Source organism: Antechinus flavipes, chromosome 3, assembly GCF_016432865.1.
Source record: "Antechinus flavipes isolate AdamAnt ecotype Samford, QLD, Australia chromosome 3, AdamAnt_v2, whole genome shotgun sequence".
Classification (NCBI taxonomy): Eukaryota; Metazoa; Chordata; class Mammalia; order Dasyuromorphia; family Dasyuridae; genus Antechinus; species Antechinus flavipes.
In genome coordinates, this window is record NC_067400.1 from 541633817 (window position 1) to 541650963 (window position 17147).

At 30.3% G+C, this 17147-nt stretch overlaps 1 protein-coding gene across 3 annotated transcripts in view; it reads left to right on the plus strand.

Annotated features, from left to right (window-relative positions):
- The window catches only part of RB1 (RB transcriptional corepressor 1), a 182635-nt gene that overhangs the window by 136812 nt on the left and 28676 nt on the right, over window positions 1–17147 (plus strand). For all 3 annotated transcript variants that reach the window (XM_051987322.1, XM_051987321.1, XM_051987323.1), the window contains 4 exons: window positions 3480–3601; window positions 13284–13429; window positions 14668–14813; window positions 16142–16246. In XM_051987322.1, the coding sequence (XP_051843282.1) occupies window positions 3480–3601; window positions 13284–13429; window positions 14668–14813; window positions 16142–16246 (519 nt within the window). The remainder of the gene's footprint in view (window positions 1–3479; window positions 3602–13283; window positions 13430–14667; window positions 14814–16141; window positions 16247–17147) is intronic.

A 17147-nucleotide genomic window follows, 5' to 3' on the forward strand; every position in this document is an offset into this window, starting at 1 on the left:
GTTTCATCTACCCAAGAAGTTTAAAATCATATTATGTTTCATTTGTAATTCCTTATAGTATTTCATATAGTACTTTTTAAATAGTTTATGAGCAGCATAGTTTGTGGATCAATACAGCTGCATGAATATAGAAATTAGAAAAAAATAATTTCCACATAATGAAAAGAATGAGGTTGTAAGGAATGTAAGGAAATCCCCACCAAAATGAAAGTATTTAGCTGAATGAACAGAATTAAATTGGGACACATTATTAGCTAGTATTTGTTTAGGTCTTTGCTTCCCACTATATCTATATATCTATATATATCTATATCTATATATATATCTATATATATATATATCTATATATATATATATTTTATTAATCAAGGCCCTTATTTTCCATCTGAAGGAATAAAATTATGCTTTGTTGTAGTTTCCATCATTCTGATTTATATTCCTTTTTGGGCTCTAAAGGTTACCAGTAGCATGGAGAAAGGTCCCTTTTAAAATATAAAAAGGAAATATTCTTTTATGTAGTATTTCAGGTTATAAGCTTCAAAAGGATAATTCTGCTTATTTTTTGTTGTACAGTGCCAACAGCTACAGCCTACAGCACTATCATGTTCAGTGAGTTAGTATTTTGACCCAACCATTTAGAACTAAATCTCTCAAATAAGTATGATTTACATGTTTTCTAGTAGGAGACAAAAGAATAATTCTGAAATATTATTATTCTATAAGAAATGATGAGCAGGTTGATTTCAGAAAAAACCTGGAAAGATTTACATGAACTAATGTTGATTGAAATGAACAGAACCAGGAGAACATTGTACAGAGGAATAGCAAAATTTTGTGATGATTAACTTTGATAGACTTAACTCTTGTAGGCTATGTACAGTGATCCAAGATAATTTCAGTAGACTTGGGATGTAAAATAGCATCCACGCCCAGAGAAAGAGCTGTGGAGATTGAATACAGATTAAAATATACTATTTTCATCTTTTTTTGTTTTTTTTTTCTTTTTTAAAGTTTTTCCCTCTTGTTCTGTTCTTGTTCTTGTAAAAAAAAAAAAAAGTCTTTTACAATGACTAATATGGAATTATATTTTAAATGATTGTATATCCTAGATCTGCTTGCTGGTTTTGGGGAGGAAGGAAGTAAAGGAGGGGAGGAGAAAAAATGTTGGAATTTAAAATCTTACAAAAATTAATGTTGAAAACTATTTTACATATAATTGCAAAAAATAAAATACAATAAGTTGAGGGGGGAAAATGCTCCAAAATGCTAATAATTAGAGAGATGCAAATTAAAACAACTCTGAGATTCTTCCTCATGCCTATCAGATTTGTGTGTCTGACAAAAAGGAAATGATAAATGTTGGAGGGATAGCAAGAAAGAAGGTACATTGATACACTTTTGTTAGAATTGTGAGTTGATACAGCCATTCCAAAAAGTAATTTGTAGTTGTAACCAAAAAGCTACTAAAATTACAAAGCCTTTGACACAGTAATAGCTCTATTCAAACTATATCCTGAAGTGGTTGAAGAAAGAGGAAAAGGTCCTACATGTACAAAAAATATTTATACATCTCTTTTTACAGTGACAGAGACCTAGAAACTAAGAAAGTATTCATCATTTGGGGAATGGGTAAATATATTATTGTACAGAAATGTTTTGGGATTCTGCTATTCCATAAGAAATATAATAATAGTCTTAGAAGACATGAATGAACTGATGTATAATGAAGTGAATAGAACCAAGAGAACAATTTATACAATAGTAACAAAAGAAAGAATCAACTTGGAAAGACATTAGAATTTTAATCAATGCAGTGACCAGCCATGATTCCAGAGGACTAAAGATGAAGAGTACTAATAACTTCCTTATCATAGAGGTGATAAACTATACATGCAGAATGAGGCATTCATTTTTAAACATGTCCAATTTGTAATTTGTTTTGCTCAACTATGCATATTTGTTACAAATGTGTGGTTCAGATAGGGTGAGGAGTCACCATTTAATTAAAAAAAAAAAAAAAAAAAAGCTGGAGAGATCTCTAGAAGCAAAGTAAAGTTTATTATACATTCTCTTGAGAAAGGCCTCCCACCCATCGAGCAGACAATGGAAGAGAGGAAGCACCTCATGAGGGCAGCCCTAATGCAAATAACCCCTCGCATCACTGATCCTCATCCTCATTGGCTAGGGGTCTTACATTCTAACCGCGGAACTACCCAAGAAGTTGAACTTGACCAATAAGTACGTAGTTGCCCATATTTGATTGAAATAGGGAGAAAATGATGTCATGGAAGTAAGCAGGAAGGGGACTTAAGTATACCTTTGACTCAATCTTCAAATCAGGCCTACTCAAACTCTGAAGTAGATGAAAACTTACTCGATTTTCACAACGGTCCTGAGAGATCTCATCTCATTCCGTTCACAAAAAAAATTTGTTTTTCTTTCTTCTCATTGTCAGGGAAAATAAGAAGGAAAAAAATAAGCTTTTAATTGAAAAAAAAAATGATGGTGGGCAATATTCTTAGGTAGAGAGGCCCTTGGTGGGATATAGCGAAAGGAGGAAGTTCAGAAGCAAGCAGTTAGCACTTGGACTCAGGCCCAAAGAGTGAAGCAGGATCAAAATTCCAGAATCCAGTCCAATCTACAGAATATTAGCCAGGGCAGAACACCAGTATAGTTAGCCCCTTGGAGCAGAGTGGAGCACCGCCAAGCTGCCTATGGAGGGTCAGAAAAACAAAGAATGTTAAAGCTTCTGTGCCAGTCAATATTGAGAACATTGTACTTGTAGTCTAGGTGACATAGAGAGACTTAAGTGCCACGGTGCGGGGGAGGGAAAGGAAAAAGAGAGAGAACTAGAGGTATGGAATGAAGACTATGCTGTCAGAAGCAATCTGTGTTCCTTTGTTTTGCTGATGTATATTTCGTGGAGAATTAACAAGCAAGAAACTAGTATACTGGAAATAGACCTGAAGAAGTAGGGTACTAAGCAGTAATAACAGGCATTCACATTCAGTGGCACAAAGGTTCTGTTGAACTCAAGGTATTCATAACTACATTTTGTCCTTTCCTCAGTGATTAGCACTGTCCCTTTGTTAATCTGAACTTTACCCTTTTTAGTACAAACACAGGAAACTAGCTCCTAAATACAGTCTCTGATGTGTAACATATATAGTATTCATTAAATGGGTACAGTGTTGGGTAAATGTGCTTTTAGAGAATGAGATTACAGGGTTTAGAATTAAGACTAAATTTGCAGCTGCTACCTTTGGTAATTGTTACTACAGATGATGATTTGTGTATTGTCTGGAGACTAAAGAGGCTTGGTGTTCAGTCTATTTGGTAATACAAATTGTTATAAGCAGTTCTTGCTTACTAGAATTACTAATTCTCAATCTGTAAACAAAGCATAGTTTTGACACTCAAGAAGGGAAAAATTTCTATTAATAATATATGTTGGTGTAATGTCATTTTCTTTCATATAGGATTCACCTTTATTTGATCTCATTAAACAATCAAAGGAGCGAGAAGGACCAGTTGATCACCTCCTTGAACCAACTTCTACTCTTAATCTGCCTCTCCAACATAATCACACTGCTGCAGATCTGTAAGTATATCATTAGTTTACTCTATGTTGGGCTCCACCTTCTTTTCTAATCATACTTTTCTTGGGTCATGTCTTTTATGCACTTACTTACATGTTGTCATTATTAGGAATATACTGAAGCCTACTCATAAAATTAGGGATTTGACTAAATGGCATCTAAGATCCCTTCTAGCTCTAGATTTATAATTCTATTTGCTTCTTCACTGACCTACACTTTTGATTCTTTGGATAGTATAGTCTTCCATGCTAATTAGCATTACCACAACTATTGATCTTAATTAGGAGAATATTAGTTTTATTAAAAGTATAATTTCTCAAATGCAGTCTAGCCTATTCTCTTCCTGCTGTAAAAACTGGGTCTGGCTCATTACACACACACACACACACACACACACATACATATATATGAATTTCATAATAGATTAATGTACAGATTTGACATTCCAACTATATGCTATGATATAAACAACAGGCATTTATTGTTCATTTGGTTGTATTGTTAGGCTGATATATCTTTTGAATGGTTCTGGCTTTTGTTGAGGAGGTTCTTTAATAGCTTAGGCTTGGTTACTAGGCACATCAAGTGCTCTCAATATCATCTGCAAATAGAAATACCCAAAAAAACTCACTTTCTATATCTTGAACAACAGAGTAGTTCAGGTGGCTCCATGGATAGCTCAATGGTCCTTAAGTCAACACCTGCATTCACTTCTGACCATATACAATATACACTCCTAGGGTGTGACCCTGGGAAAATCATTTATCTCTGTCTAGATCAATTTCCTTAACTGTAAAATGAGGATAGAATCTATCCCCAGTGATAACTATGTTCTAATATTCCTTATCTCCCAGGGATATTGTAAAGATCAAATGAGATAATATTTGTAAAATGCTCAGTATAGTGTGTGGCACGCAATAGGTACTTAATAAATAATAATTGTGTTTTTACTTCCTACTTGACTTGGGATTTTCCTCAAGGGAGTAATGATCAACCACTGTTAGATATACTACACTTTGACCAAGACTTAGTGATATTATTTTGATCTTCTTTGAGCACAAAGGATAATAGCCATGAGTAAATTTCAGGAAATCCATGAATTTGTATACATAAAAAATTACATATTTATTTTCATTAATCTCTATCTGAAATTTAGCATTTCTTTCAATTATGAATTTTTAAAAAATTTATTCTGAAAAAAAGGATTCATAGGCTTCACAAGATTATCAAAGGGGTCCTTAACACACACACACACACACAAAATGCTTTTGACATATAATGAAAACCCCTTGCATTTGGACTCTGAAAGGCATATTATATGACAGAAGTGAATACTTTTGGCAAGTAAGATTTTAAATCTCACTTGATGTTGATAGAGGGTCAATAGGCAAATTTGTCTCTGTGCTTACATATATAAATGAATCCTTGGATAATAGTAATATAAGCACAAGAGATATCTTGTTAGAGGAGAGTTTTTAAGGTTGAATTTTTCTCTACTCATCTCTCTGTACCCATTTGTAGAGGTGGGATATCTACAGGTATTGCATATTACATGTTTTTGGACTTTCTTAATATGTCACACAATTGTGCTGATTTTTCTTTTCTCTTTAAAAATGCTATTTTATTACACGGGATGGCTCTGAGGGACAAGAAGGGGAAGGAAATACCAAGTATTTGGTATAACTACAGAGATGTAAGAAACATAAGAAACATAAGACATCACTAAAAAGTTAGATTTTTTTAAAAAGAAGAATTTTACTATACCAATGCAATTGCTTTTTTACAATCAACCAACAGTAAATTTCATATTTATGCTTTTTAGTCAATTGTGTGACTAAATATTTGTTTTATTATAGGAAATAATTTTTGAAAATTCATCTTATCTTAAGAAAACCAATTCTTCTAAAATTCCTTAAGGCTTCTAGAACAGATGTCTTCTCTGTGACCCTGGTGTATTCTTCCTAATCTCATTTTCTTAAGTGACATTTCTACATATTGCATAATGATGATAGTATAGGAGGATTCATCACTTTTTTGTGATGAAAATAACAATAATATCTGGCAGATATAATATATATCACTTTACATATATATTATATTATGTATCTATATCACTTTAAAGTTTGTAATTCCATATACATAATGTAATCTCCTTTGATCATTATCTCTTAGAATGCTCTCAGAATTGTTCAGTTTTTTTCATTTGCTTGCTATTCTCTCAATTTTATCTATAACTGTTTTGGGAATGATCTGTCTTTATGTAGTCTGAGTTTTCTTGAGCATTTTTTTTTTTCTGTTCTACTAGTTTCTCTGCCCTCTTTAATGAAAAAAAGCTACTCATAATTTTTCATCATTCTTCTTTATAACATTTTGCAGATGATCTGCAGATGCGATTTACTTTCTAAATCATTTTTGCCCTCCTGATAAAGAAATATTTTCTGGCTGAAAAAATTTCTAGCCTATTTTGATCCTTTTATTGTGGTGGTTATTTTGTATCAGTTAAATTCTGTGGAAAAGAAGATAATTAGAGATGATATCTTTTCCTTTATCCATTTTTATCATTAATAGTTTGTTTGAATAGGTCAGACTGGAGTTATTATAATTGCATACCATGTTGTTTTTCATTCTTTTTCTCCTCTCTTCTAATTTAGTGTCAGTTTTGACCTCTGCCAGAGATCTGACTGCACATGGACAAACGATTGAGAAACAAATTTCACATCAATCAATCAATAAACATGTATTAAGATCCTACTATGTGCCAGACATTGTGCTAAGTGCTGGGAATACAAAAAAGAGACAAATGACAACCCTTGCCTTCAAGGAGTATACTCTCTAAAGGAGGAGACAACATTCAAACAAAATCTATATAAAGTGAGCTATATACATGATAAATAGGAAATTAATAGAGGGAAGTTATTGAAATTAAAAATTGTTGGAGAAGGCTTCCTGTAGAAGGTGGCATTTGACAATTATCCCTTCCACATCTCAACTTTCACCATTGTAGTTTTTGTTTTTGTTTTTTTTTTTCTGAGGCATTTGGGGTTAAGTGACTTGCCCAGGGTCACACAGCCAGAAGGTGTTAAGTGTATGAGGCCAGATTTGAACTCAGGTCCTCCTGACTTCACCTCATTGAAGTTTTGATATATTATAGGTTGGCATAAGAAATTAATGAAAATTTTTGAGTTTTGCGGAAGCCATAAGCAACATACAAAGGCTATCAGATAACAGAAAAAATTTTGGAACTTAGACATGCATAAAACATATTTATAGCATTGTATAATAGCATCCCAAATTTTATAATAATGTATTGTAGATACTCCATAAAAGAAAAAGAAAAAATTTAGAATTCATCTCTGATATGAAGGGAAAGCCAAAAAGTGTTACTCCAGATCTCTGAAGTTCCTCACCCCTAATTCTCATGATATGGAAATGATAACTGTAATTTGGAACTTGAAGAAAACTAGGGAACTCCATAGTCAGAAATGAGGAATGAGAGTCTTCCAGGTATGGAAGACAGCCAGAGAAAATGCCAAGAGAATTTGTTTGTTGAATAACCATGAGGCTAATGTTACTGGATTCAAGAATATTTTGTTGTAGAATAAAGTATAAGACTGGAAAGATAGAAGGGGGATTTGAATGCCAAACAATATCATTTTATATTGCTCCTGGAGTCAATAGTAAACCACTGAATTTTATGGAGTAGAGGACATCAATGATATGATGTCATGATCAGATCTGGGTTCATTATACCTAATTTCCTAACTATTTTTGTGATATAGGTCAATCCCTTCATTTTCCTATGACATTTAACTCCTTTCTTGAATAATGTAATGATGAAATAAATGTGTGAGATTTTGATTAATATCTTAGCCTTTGACCACTTTCCTCACTTAATTTCCTTTTGATTTTATTTTCGAGCATTGTGTTCTTGCATATTTTATTTTCTAGCATATTCCCTCCTTCACATTGAAGCTACTAAATGTGTGTGTGTGTTTAGAAGAATTTTAATAGAATTTCTCTACTTTCTTATACTCTGCAGTTATGCTAACACATAAACTGCAATCATCTTGAGTGGTCTTTTTGTTTATTTCATCATTGTGAGCACAAGGTGAACAATTTCAAATGTCTCATGAAATTATGTTCCTTATTTTTAAATGATAAAACCATCCTTCCATTTAATTGAAACTTTCCTGTCTGGCTAGTTATAGCAGGTGTGTCAGTATTAATATGCAATAGCATCTTGACATCTTGACTTCTAATTTAATTGCATTGGTTTTATATTAAGATAAAAACTTTTAAATTTGACATAATCACAATTTTCCATTTTAATTTCTTTGAACTGCTCCAACTGTTTAGTCTGAAACACCTCCCCATCCTGATAGTGTAATTTGATATGATAGGTAATTTCTTCTATGCTTTACTATTATATAGACATATATTTATGTCTAAATTATGTGCTTATATTGGTATGAGATGTTATGTTAGTCTATTCCTAGTTTCTCCCAGACTGCTGTCCTCTTTTCTCATAATGTGTGTTAGCAGGTAGACTCCCAAATATTTTATGAGTTCTGTAGTTATTTCCTATCTCTTCCTGCTGGGTTTTATGCAGAAATGGTAATGATTTGGATAGGTTTATCTCCTAAAACTTTGCTGAAGTTTACTTTTTCCATTAGTTTTTAGTTGACTCTTAGGGTTCTTTAAGAATCTTATCATCTGTCAATACAAAGTTATTATTAAATAAAATTAAATTTAAAAAAAGAAAAAGAATCTTATCATCTGAAAAAAGGGTCAGTATTATTTCCTCATTGCCTATTCTTATTCCTTCAATTTCTTTTTCTTGTCTTAATTGCTATAGTTAACATTTTTAGTACAGTTTTGAATAATGATTTTAATGAAAATCCTTGCTTCACTCCATCTTACTGGGAACTTTCTACTTTGTCTTCATTATAGATAATGCCTGCACTTGATATTAGTTAGATATTACTTATTTCCTGTACTTTTAAAGTATTTTTAAAAGAGGAATAAGTGTTTTATTTTGTTAAAAGCTTTTTCTGTATTTTTGTTGTTTTGTTATTATTATGGTCAATTATGTTTAGTTTCCTTAATATTGAACTAGTCCTATATTCTTGATGTTAATCCAGTCTAATCATAGTACATAATCTTTTTGATGTATTGCTGTAATTTCCTTGCAAGTATTTTATTTGCATTCTTGAATCAATACTCATTAGGAAAATTGATCTATAATTTTCTTCCTCTATCTTGAATTCTCCCTACTTTTGATATCCAGACCACATTTGTGTCATAAGAAGAATTTGGTAGGACTCCTTCTTTGTCTCCTTTTCCACATTATTCACATAATATTAGAATTGTTCTTTAAATGCTTTTCCCTACTTTAGGGAGTTCTTTTATGACTGTTCAAATTCTTTTTCTGAGATCAGATTATTTAAGTAAAGTTTACTGTTCTGTTAACCTAGAAAATTTATATTTTTTGTAAATATTCATCCATTTCATTTAAAATATCAGTTTTATTAGCATATAGTTAAGTAAAATAGCTCCTAATAATTCCTTTTATTTCTTCTTCATTGATTGTAAAGTCAGTTTTTATTTTTGATACTGGTAATTTGGGGGCACTAGCTTATTATATTAGTTAAGTGGTTTTATTTTTCTTTTTAAAAATCTCTTTGATTTTCAAAATTTATTTTGGTATTTAAATGATAATATTTAATTTGTGGATTTTACATTTTTTTACACTTGCAGTTTGTTTATCTATTCTTTCTCTTATTGATATAAGCATTTAGACATATACATTTTCTCCTAAGTACTGTTTTGGCTACATCTCACAAATGTTGCTAAGTTTTCTTATTATTTTCATGGTGTATAATGAAATTATTGTTTTTAAAATTTATTTGTTCTTTGATCCACTCCTTTAAGAATAAATTAATTTTAATCTATGCTTCAAAGATCCTTTTGAACGTAATTATTGTATTATAATCAGAAAAAGGAGAATTTAATTTTTCTGAATTTGTTTGTGAGGTTTTTATTCCCTGATTCATGGTCAGTTTTTGTGAAAATGCAATTCACAACTGAGAAATAGATGTCATCCTTTCTCTTGTTATTTGGTATTTTCCTGATATTTATCACACCTAATTTTTCTAAAATTCTATTCATCTCCCTTAATTTCTTTTTTGTTTATTTTATGATTATATTTGCCTAGGTTGAGAAGGGTAAATTGAGGACCCTAATGATTAGAATTTTACTATTTCCTCCTATATTTCATTTTACTTTTCCTTTAAGAATTTAGATGCTATACCCCTTGGTGAAAATGTATTCAGTATTATTATTCATTGTTGCCTTTTAGTAAAATTTATCTCTTTTAATTAGAGCTTTATTTATTTATTTTTTTGCTTTTGCTTTGTTTGAGATCACAACTATCCCTACCTTTTTTATTACTGCTGAAGCAACACAGATTCTGATCTATCCTTTCTCCCTCCTTTTAAAAATTCTTTATCTTTCTATTTGAAATGTGTTTTTTGTAAACATCAAGTTGTTGTATTCTCATTTTTAATCTAAGTCTGCTAACCACTTCTCTTTTATGAGTGAGTTTATCTGATTCACATTTACAGTTATATTGGTAGTTATATATAATAATCTCTTATATTTGTCTCTACCCATCTTTAAGAATCTATTTTGCATCTAGCCTCTTGCCTTCCTTAATTTGCCATTTCTCTTATCTTTCCCACACAAGGACACTCCTTTTCCTTAGCTCTTTCCCTTCTGTTTCCCTTTTGTGTAAGATTAATTTCTGTGTATGTGTATGTATTTTCTTTCTTCCTTGAATTAGTTCAGATGAGAGTAAGAATCCAATGTCACTCACTTCCTCCGGCTGCCTCCTCTATTGTATATATTCTTCCTTACATGCCACATTTATGTGAGATCAATTTTCTCCATTCTTCTCTTCTATTCTCTTCTTTTGAGACTGTATAAATATAATAGAATCAAAACTTGGATCTCTGTCTAATTAAACTCCTTCTAAAATCACTGGTCATTATAAAATTTTCAGGTTTATATGTATCATCTCCCTATATAAGAATGTAAATAGTTTTTCTTTTTTAGTATTTTGTTTTCTCACTTATCTTTATATTTTCATGTAACTTTTGCATTTTGTTTTTGAAAGTCACATTTTCTATTCAGCTCTGATCTTTTTTTCAGGTATATTGGAAAGTTCTCATTTTCATTAAATAAACATTTTTCTCATATATATATTACTCAGTTTTACTGAGTAAGTTATTCTTGATTGTAATCCTAGAGCCTTTGCTTTCTGGAAAATCACATTCCAAGCTCTCGTTTCTTTATGGTAGTAGCTACTAAATTTTACATGATCCTGAAAATGACTTCATAGTTTTTGAATTATTATTATTTTTTTTGGCTGCTCCTATTTTTCTCTTTGACCTGGGAGCTCTGAACTTTGGTTATAATATTCCTGGGAGTTTTCATTTGCTGTTTCTTTAAGGAGATAGTCAGTAGATTTTTTTTTATTTCTACTTTGCCCTCCAGATTTTTCTTTATGATTTTTTGAATTGTACTATATCTAGTCTTTTCCTCCCATGACTTTCAATTAGTCTAATAATTCTTAAGTTATCTCTCCCTGATATGTTTTCCAGGTCATTTGTTTTTCCTATAAGAAATCTCACATTTTTTTCTGTTTTTTTTTTTTTTTTTTTTTTTTTTTTTTTTTATGTTTTGGCTTGTTTTTATTATTTCTTGATGTTTCCTGGAGTTATTAGCTTCCATTTGGCCAATTCTAATTGTTAGGAGTTATTTTCTTCAGTAACTTTTTGTACCTCTTTTATCAAGATATAAATTCTCTTCATAACTTTGCTATATAGTTCTCATTTCTTTTCCAATGTTTTCCTTTCTACTCTTATTTGCATGTGGGGGGAGGGGTTTTTGCCCTTAAAACAAAACAAAACAAAACAAAAAAACCTTTAGCCCTTCTAAAGCTCTTCTGGGAATTCTTTTTGGGTTTGTGTCTATTCTGAGTTTTTCTTCGAAGCTTTATTCATAAGTTTTTTAGTTCATTGTCTTACATATTTGTGTCTTCAAGAAAAAAGGTTCAATGCAGTGGTATAGAGTAAGGATTGAAATTGAAAAAACAAGCCGGTTAACAGTGAAAGTAATTAGCTTCTGTGAACTTGTAATTTGAGCCCCATTAGCATTTCCTCTTAACCATTTGAATTACCCATTTATGAGCAAAAGGAATACTCAACTTGATAGGTTTAGAACTGTTTTGTGGAAATTAGAAATAATCTCTAGGAAACCTCAATATCTACTTATTTACATTATTTATATTATTGTATCCAGTAATTTATATTACTAGGCACATAAGTCTTCTGTAACATAGAGCAAGGAAAATTGCTTGAAATGTTAATCCCAGAATGTTTAATGAATTTCTGTTTGGATGGACTGAATAATAGGGAGAAAATTAATCGTTTCTTGGGAAAGTTAGCTTGAGCATTTTTAGAGCTAAGAGGATCTGGTTCTATATGCAAATCTACTTCTATTATGTTTATTTGTGTTTATGTACATCAAGGTTTGTTTATGATAATATGTATCAGTAGCATAACTACTACCCAAGTTAACCTTCTAAGGTATTTGGCATTTCATGAATAGAGAAGAAACTCTAGGTTGATTGGAGCAACCTAGTAATTATAAATAAGATAAAGCTGAGGGGCCAGTAGAGAAGACTTCTGTCACTATATCAATGATTCCTTTTTTTTTTTTTTTTTTTACTTTTTGCTAATTTACTTCCTTTTGAATTGCTAAATATGATACAGAACCTACATAAAGGTTTAGTACATATTTCTACTTTAGAATTCTTTTTATGCAGTTGATGCCCAGATTCAGGAATTGGGGATGGCTCATCATTGCCCAATTTAAATAAAATGCCAACAGAGTGCATTGGACTAGCCAAAGTTTATTAGGAGAGAATATTGATATTCTGATATGTAACTGCTTTATTTATTAAATAGGACTGGCTCTAATTTATAAAATATTCCCTACTTATGACATAAGTATAATATGTCATATTCATTATATTACTATTCTCTAGGGAATATTTTATATTTTATATTTTAGGGAATAAATTATGCTATTAATATTCTGTTGCTTAACATTAATTATTGACATCCCTTATTTTGACTCCAAAGAAAATTGACTATGTGTGCATATATACATTTAACTTTTTTATCTTCTCTATGAATTGTAGCATAATTATATTTAAGGATTTGTTGCTTTTATACCATTTTTTAAAGACAGTTTATTATTAGAGAAATTAGACAGCACTGTATTTTGAGACCAATAATTGATTTTTCTTTTAAGTTCATATCTCTTCCTGGGTCTTCTTTCAGTGATTATTAATAGAACTTGAATGTAATATGTGTATAGCATTTTTCTCATAAAAAGTTGATAACCAAAATTCACCATATATTGTGATTTAAAAATGTAGCATTGGAATATGATTGGATTAGTATTCCTTTTATTATTATCTTTGTGATATTATATTTAAATGAACTATTCACTTGAACTGCTAGCAAATGGTGGCTGTATTTACACGTGTACCACTGCTAAAATGTTTTTGCCAATTACTATGTTTTGAGTTAACAGTTTCTCTTTTGATACATCTAGGTATCTTTCTCCTGTAAGATCCCCCAAGAAAAAAGGATCAACAGCTCGAATAAATTCTGCTTCAAATGCAGAGCCACAGACGACATCAGCCTCTCAAACTCAGAAGCCACCGAAATCTACCTCCCTTTCACTCTTTTATAAAAAAGGTTCATAGAATCCCATTATCATCACAATTTCAAATTTATTGTGTGTGTATGAATATATATATATATTCATACACACACACACACATATATACAAATATATGTGATGTATAACAATATAGTAACTTAATAAAAGGTTATTTTACATGATGCTTTAAATTCTTTGGGGAAAAAAATGGAAACCTCAAATGAATTTTTGCTTTAAAAAACAAAAATAAAAACAAACTAAAACAGTCCTTCAGAAAAGTATAACAAAAATTTAATCTTTAAATAAAACCACAAACATTGTGTGTTTATTTTACTCTAAGAAAATTTAATATATGTTATGTGCTTCTTTCCAAAAGAATAGTGTGAATTCTAGGTAATTTACTATGTATATCTTTAAGTTTAATCATCAAAACTCATTTTTAAAAATGTACTTCTTTTCTCTTGCTTCAATTAAAGTTCCCTTCTCCCAGACCTTCATTTCTCCTTATATTTCTCTTTTAGAAATATACTAAATAAATTTATTATCATAGTTATGTTAATAAAAGAGGCAACTTAGAATAATGCTGGACTTAGGGACAGGAAATCATAAAGCCCTGCCTCTGAATTTAGTGTCTCTGTGACTTTGATAAGTCACTTAACCTGGATATCTCAACTAACTCCCAAAATGAATAGAATACCCCTTGCCCCTCCCCATCCCCATCTACTATTTGTTTGTGTTTTTTAAGACACGTTTTTTGACTCTGACCTTCTTATTGTTCTTCACATCAGATACAACTTTTCTCAATTCCAGGCATTTTTACTGATTATCTCCTAATATCTGGAATGCTGCCTCCTCACCTCTACTTTCTAGCTTCCTTCATATGCCAACTAAAATCTGTTCCTTACAAAACCTTTTTTGATCACCTTTAAATTGTAGTTCCTTACTTTTGTTGATTATCTCCAGTTTATTTTGTCTTTATCTTGTTTGTAGATAGTTATTGACATGTTTCCATCTCCCATGATAAATGGCAAAAAATTAAGCCAATTAATGCTTAATCCAGCAAGTATTACTGAGCTCTGTTTGTTAAGAATGGGAAAATTTGTTTACACAAAAGATAACAATAGAGGAAGTGCTGTTATTAAAACCTGTTGGATAGCATTATAGTATTAAGAATTTAGTATAAGGAAGAAAATTAGTAATAAGTCAAATAGTTTAAAATTAACAAAAAATAGTTTAAAGTTACTAATTCCCTTTCTATTCCTGTAACCATCAGTGTATCGGTTGGCGTATCTCCGGCTGAATACTTTATGTTCACGACTTCTGTCAGATCACCCAGAACTGGAGCACATCATTTGGACCCTTTTCCAACACACACTGCAAAATGAGTATGAACTCATGAGGGATAGGCATTTGGACCAGGTAAAGAAAAAAAAATCACTTTCTTTTTTTCTAGGAATAATTTGTCAAGCATTAATCACAGACTTTAGATTCAAAGGAAAAATTATATTAATGGAGTAAAATCAAACTGTTCAGTTATGTATTTAATACTTTTATTTTGCCATAAGAAATAAATATCAACTATGTAGTTCAAAAATTAACCTATAATTATTGAAACAGTATTTCTATTTTAATGCTACTGTTGAGGATTGCTTATGTTATACTAGAATATGCACTAACCTCTATACATAGAATAACATAACTCACACTATGGTGTAGCATATAAGTTTATGATGGGGTTTTATTTTCTTTTTATTTGTTTAGTTAATTACCGCTCAGTTATAAAACCATTATTCCATCCTCAAAATGGAATGTACATGAAATAAACATTTAAACTGGAGAGATTCAGTTACTTTATTTAATCCTTGAAAACATAATTAGCTCTTCAATATATACTTTGCCATAAAATTAGTTGCTGTGGTGAATAAAAATTGTTGATTCTGTAGAATATCTGTAGATGAGAGGACAAGTCACTTATAAAGACTTTGTGGAATTCACTGCCCACAAAGTAAAATAAGTACATTTTTACTATTATGAACAAAAAAAGATAAAGATAATGAAAATATATTATAACACAAACAAGTGAAACCAAAACACTTTGATTTTTAACAAAATATTCCAAAATGTCCAATTTATACTGAAAGGTTGTATGTTTATTTCAGTCATGCTGTCATTGTTTAAAACAATTTCAAAATCCCTTTAAATTTATTTTCTTGGCTAGAGTGAAAGACAAAAGCAAGTTTATTGCAAAAACTATAGGCATTTAGGTGAAGGAAAGATTCATAATTACTATATAAGCCTGAAGCCCATAATTAAGAAAGCATGGGTAATTTAAATAACAAGCTATAGCTTTATTTTACACATTATTTCTAACCACTTCCCCACCTGACCTTTTTGTTTTTAAACCAGAGATTTCAAATACTAGGAAAACTAACTGAAATAATGTGACCTCTTCTTTCATAAATATGCTAAGAAGAACCAAAGGCTATGCGAATTTCACAAACCTGATAATTAAGCCTTAAATAATTGAGTTGACTATACCTGTGTTTTTATTGAGAGAGAATTTAGAATTTATAGACTTTGAGATGAATCTGATTATAGTAATATATTGAACTCTTTATATTTGGTTTATTGAAATTGATTATGCTGCAAGGAAGTAGGTTTCTAGCTTTTTGAGCAAAGTGGAAAAGATGATGGGTGCTTTTTAGGTGTGAAAGTACAATTCTGATGCTTTTACTTTGTTTTAATAGATTATGATGTGCTCCATGTATGGCATATGCAAAGTGAAAAATATAGATCTTAAATTTAAAATCATTGTGACAGCATACAAGGACCTTACCCATGCCATTCAGGAGGTATGTAAATGAGTTTAGTGTTTGTATTTTATCCAAATTATTTTAATTATTTCTTAGATAATTTTACTAGATGAAACCAAAACATACAGATCTGACTATAAATTGATTCTTAACCAAACATTCCCAAATTTCTTTCAGTTTGGTCATCTGGAATATTCATTTTTATTGTTTTTACAAATCTACAAAATGGTAATTAAACTTAACTAAATTAGGAAATGGAAAAAAATTATGACATTTAAAAATCTTAATTAAAGTTTAAGAATTACAAAGATTGACTATAATACCTTAAAGAGACAAATAGTGAATTTTGTTTAACAAAATAAAATTTGCTTTACAAAGTAAGAAGTATGATTCAGTTATTTTTCTTCCTAGATAAATTTTTTTAAATTCTATATGAACAAAATCCTGTCATTAAATATCAGAAACTTATTGTGTGAAGCCTATCTTGTTATAAAAATTCCATTCCTCTTTTTTAAAGACACCCTGCTAATCAAATAAAATTGGTATTGATATAATTATATGATTTTCCTACTTACATTAGAATAGAATACTTAAAAGATGAAAATGTTTTCAGTATTGGTAGCATTTGTTTTTTAAAATTAAATATATAATTTTATTTTGTTTTGATTTTTTAAAAATTTAGACATCAGAAATATCCTATGGAAATAAATTCATGGAATTGGTTTATAAAATTCACTTAAAATTTCTTTTTAAAGTTTTTAATTTTGAAAGTAATGAAACTTTCTAAAATGGAAACCTTTTTATAATGCTCTCCAGTAAAATCCTTACCTAATTAAAGCACCTGTCTTTGTCTACTTAATAAATATTTTTGAGGATATTTGAATTTGGAAGGATAAAGTTTAAGTATGAAATAGAAATAAGGATTTTTGCATAATTCTAA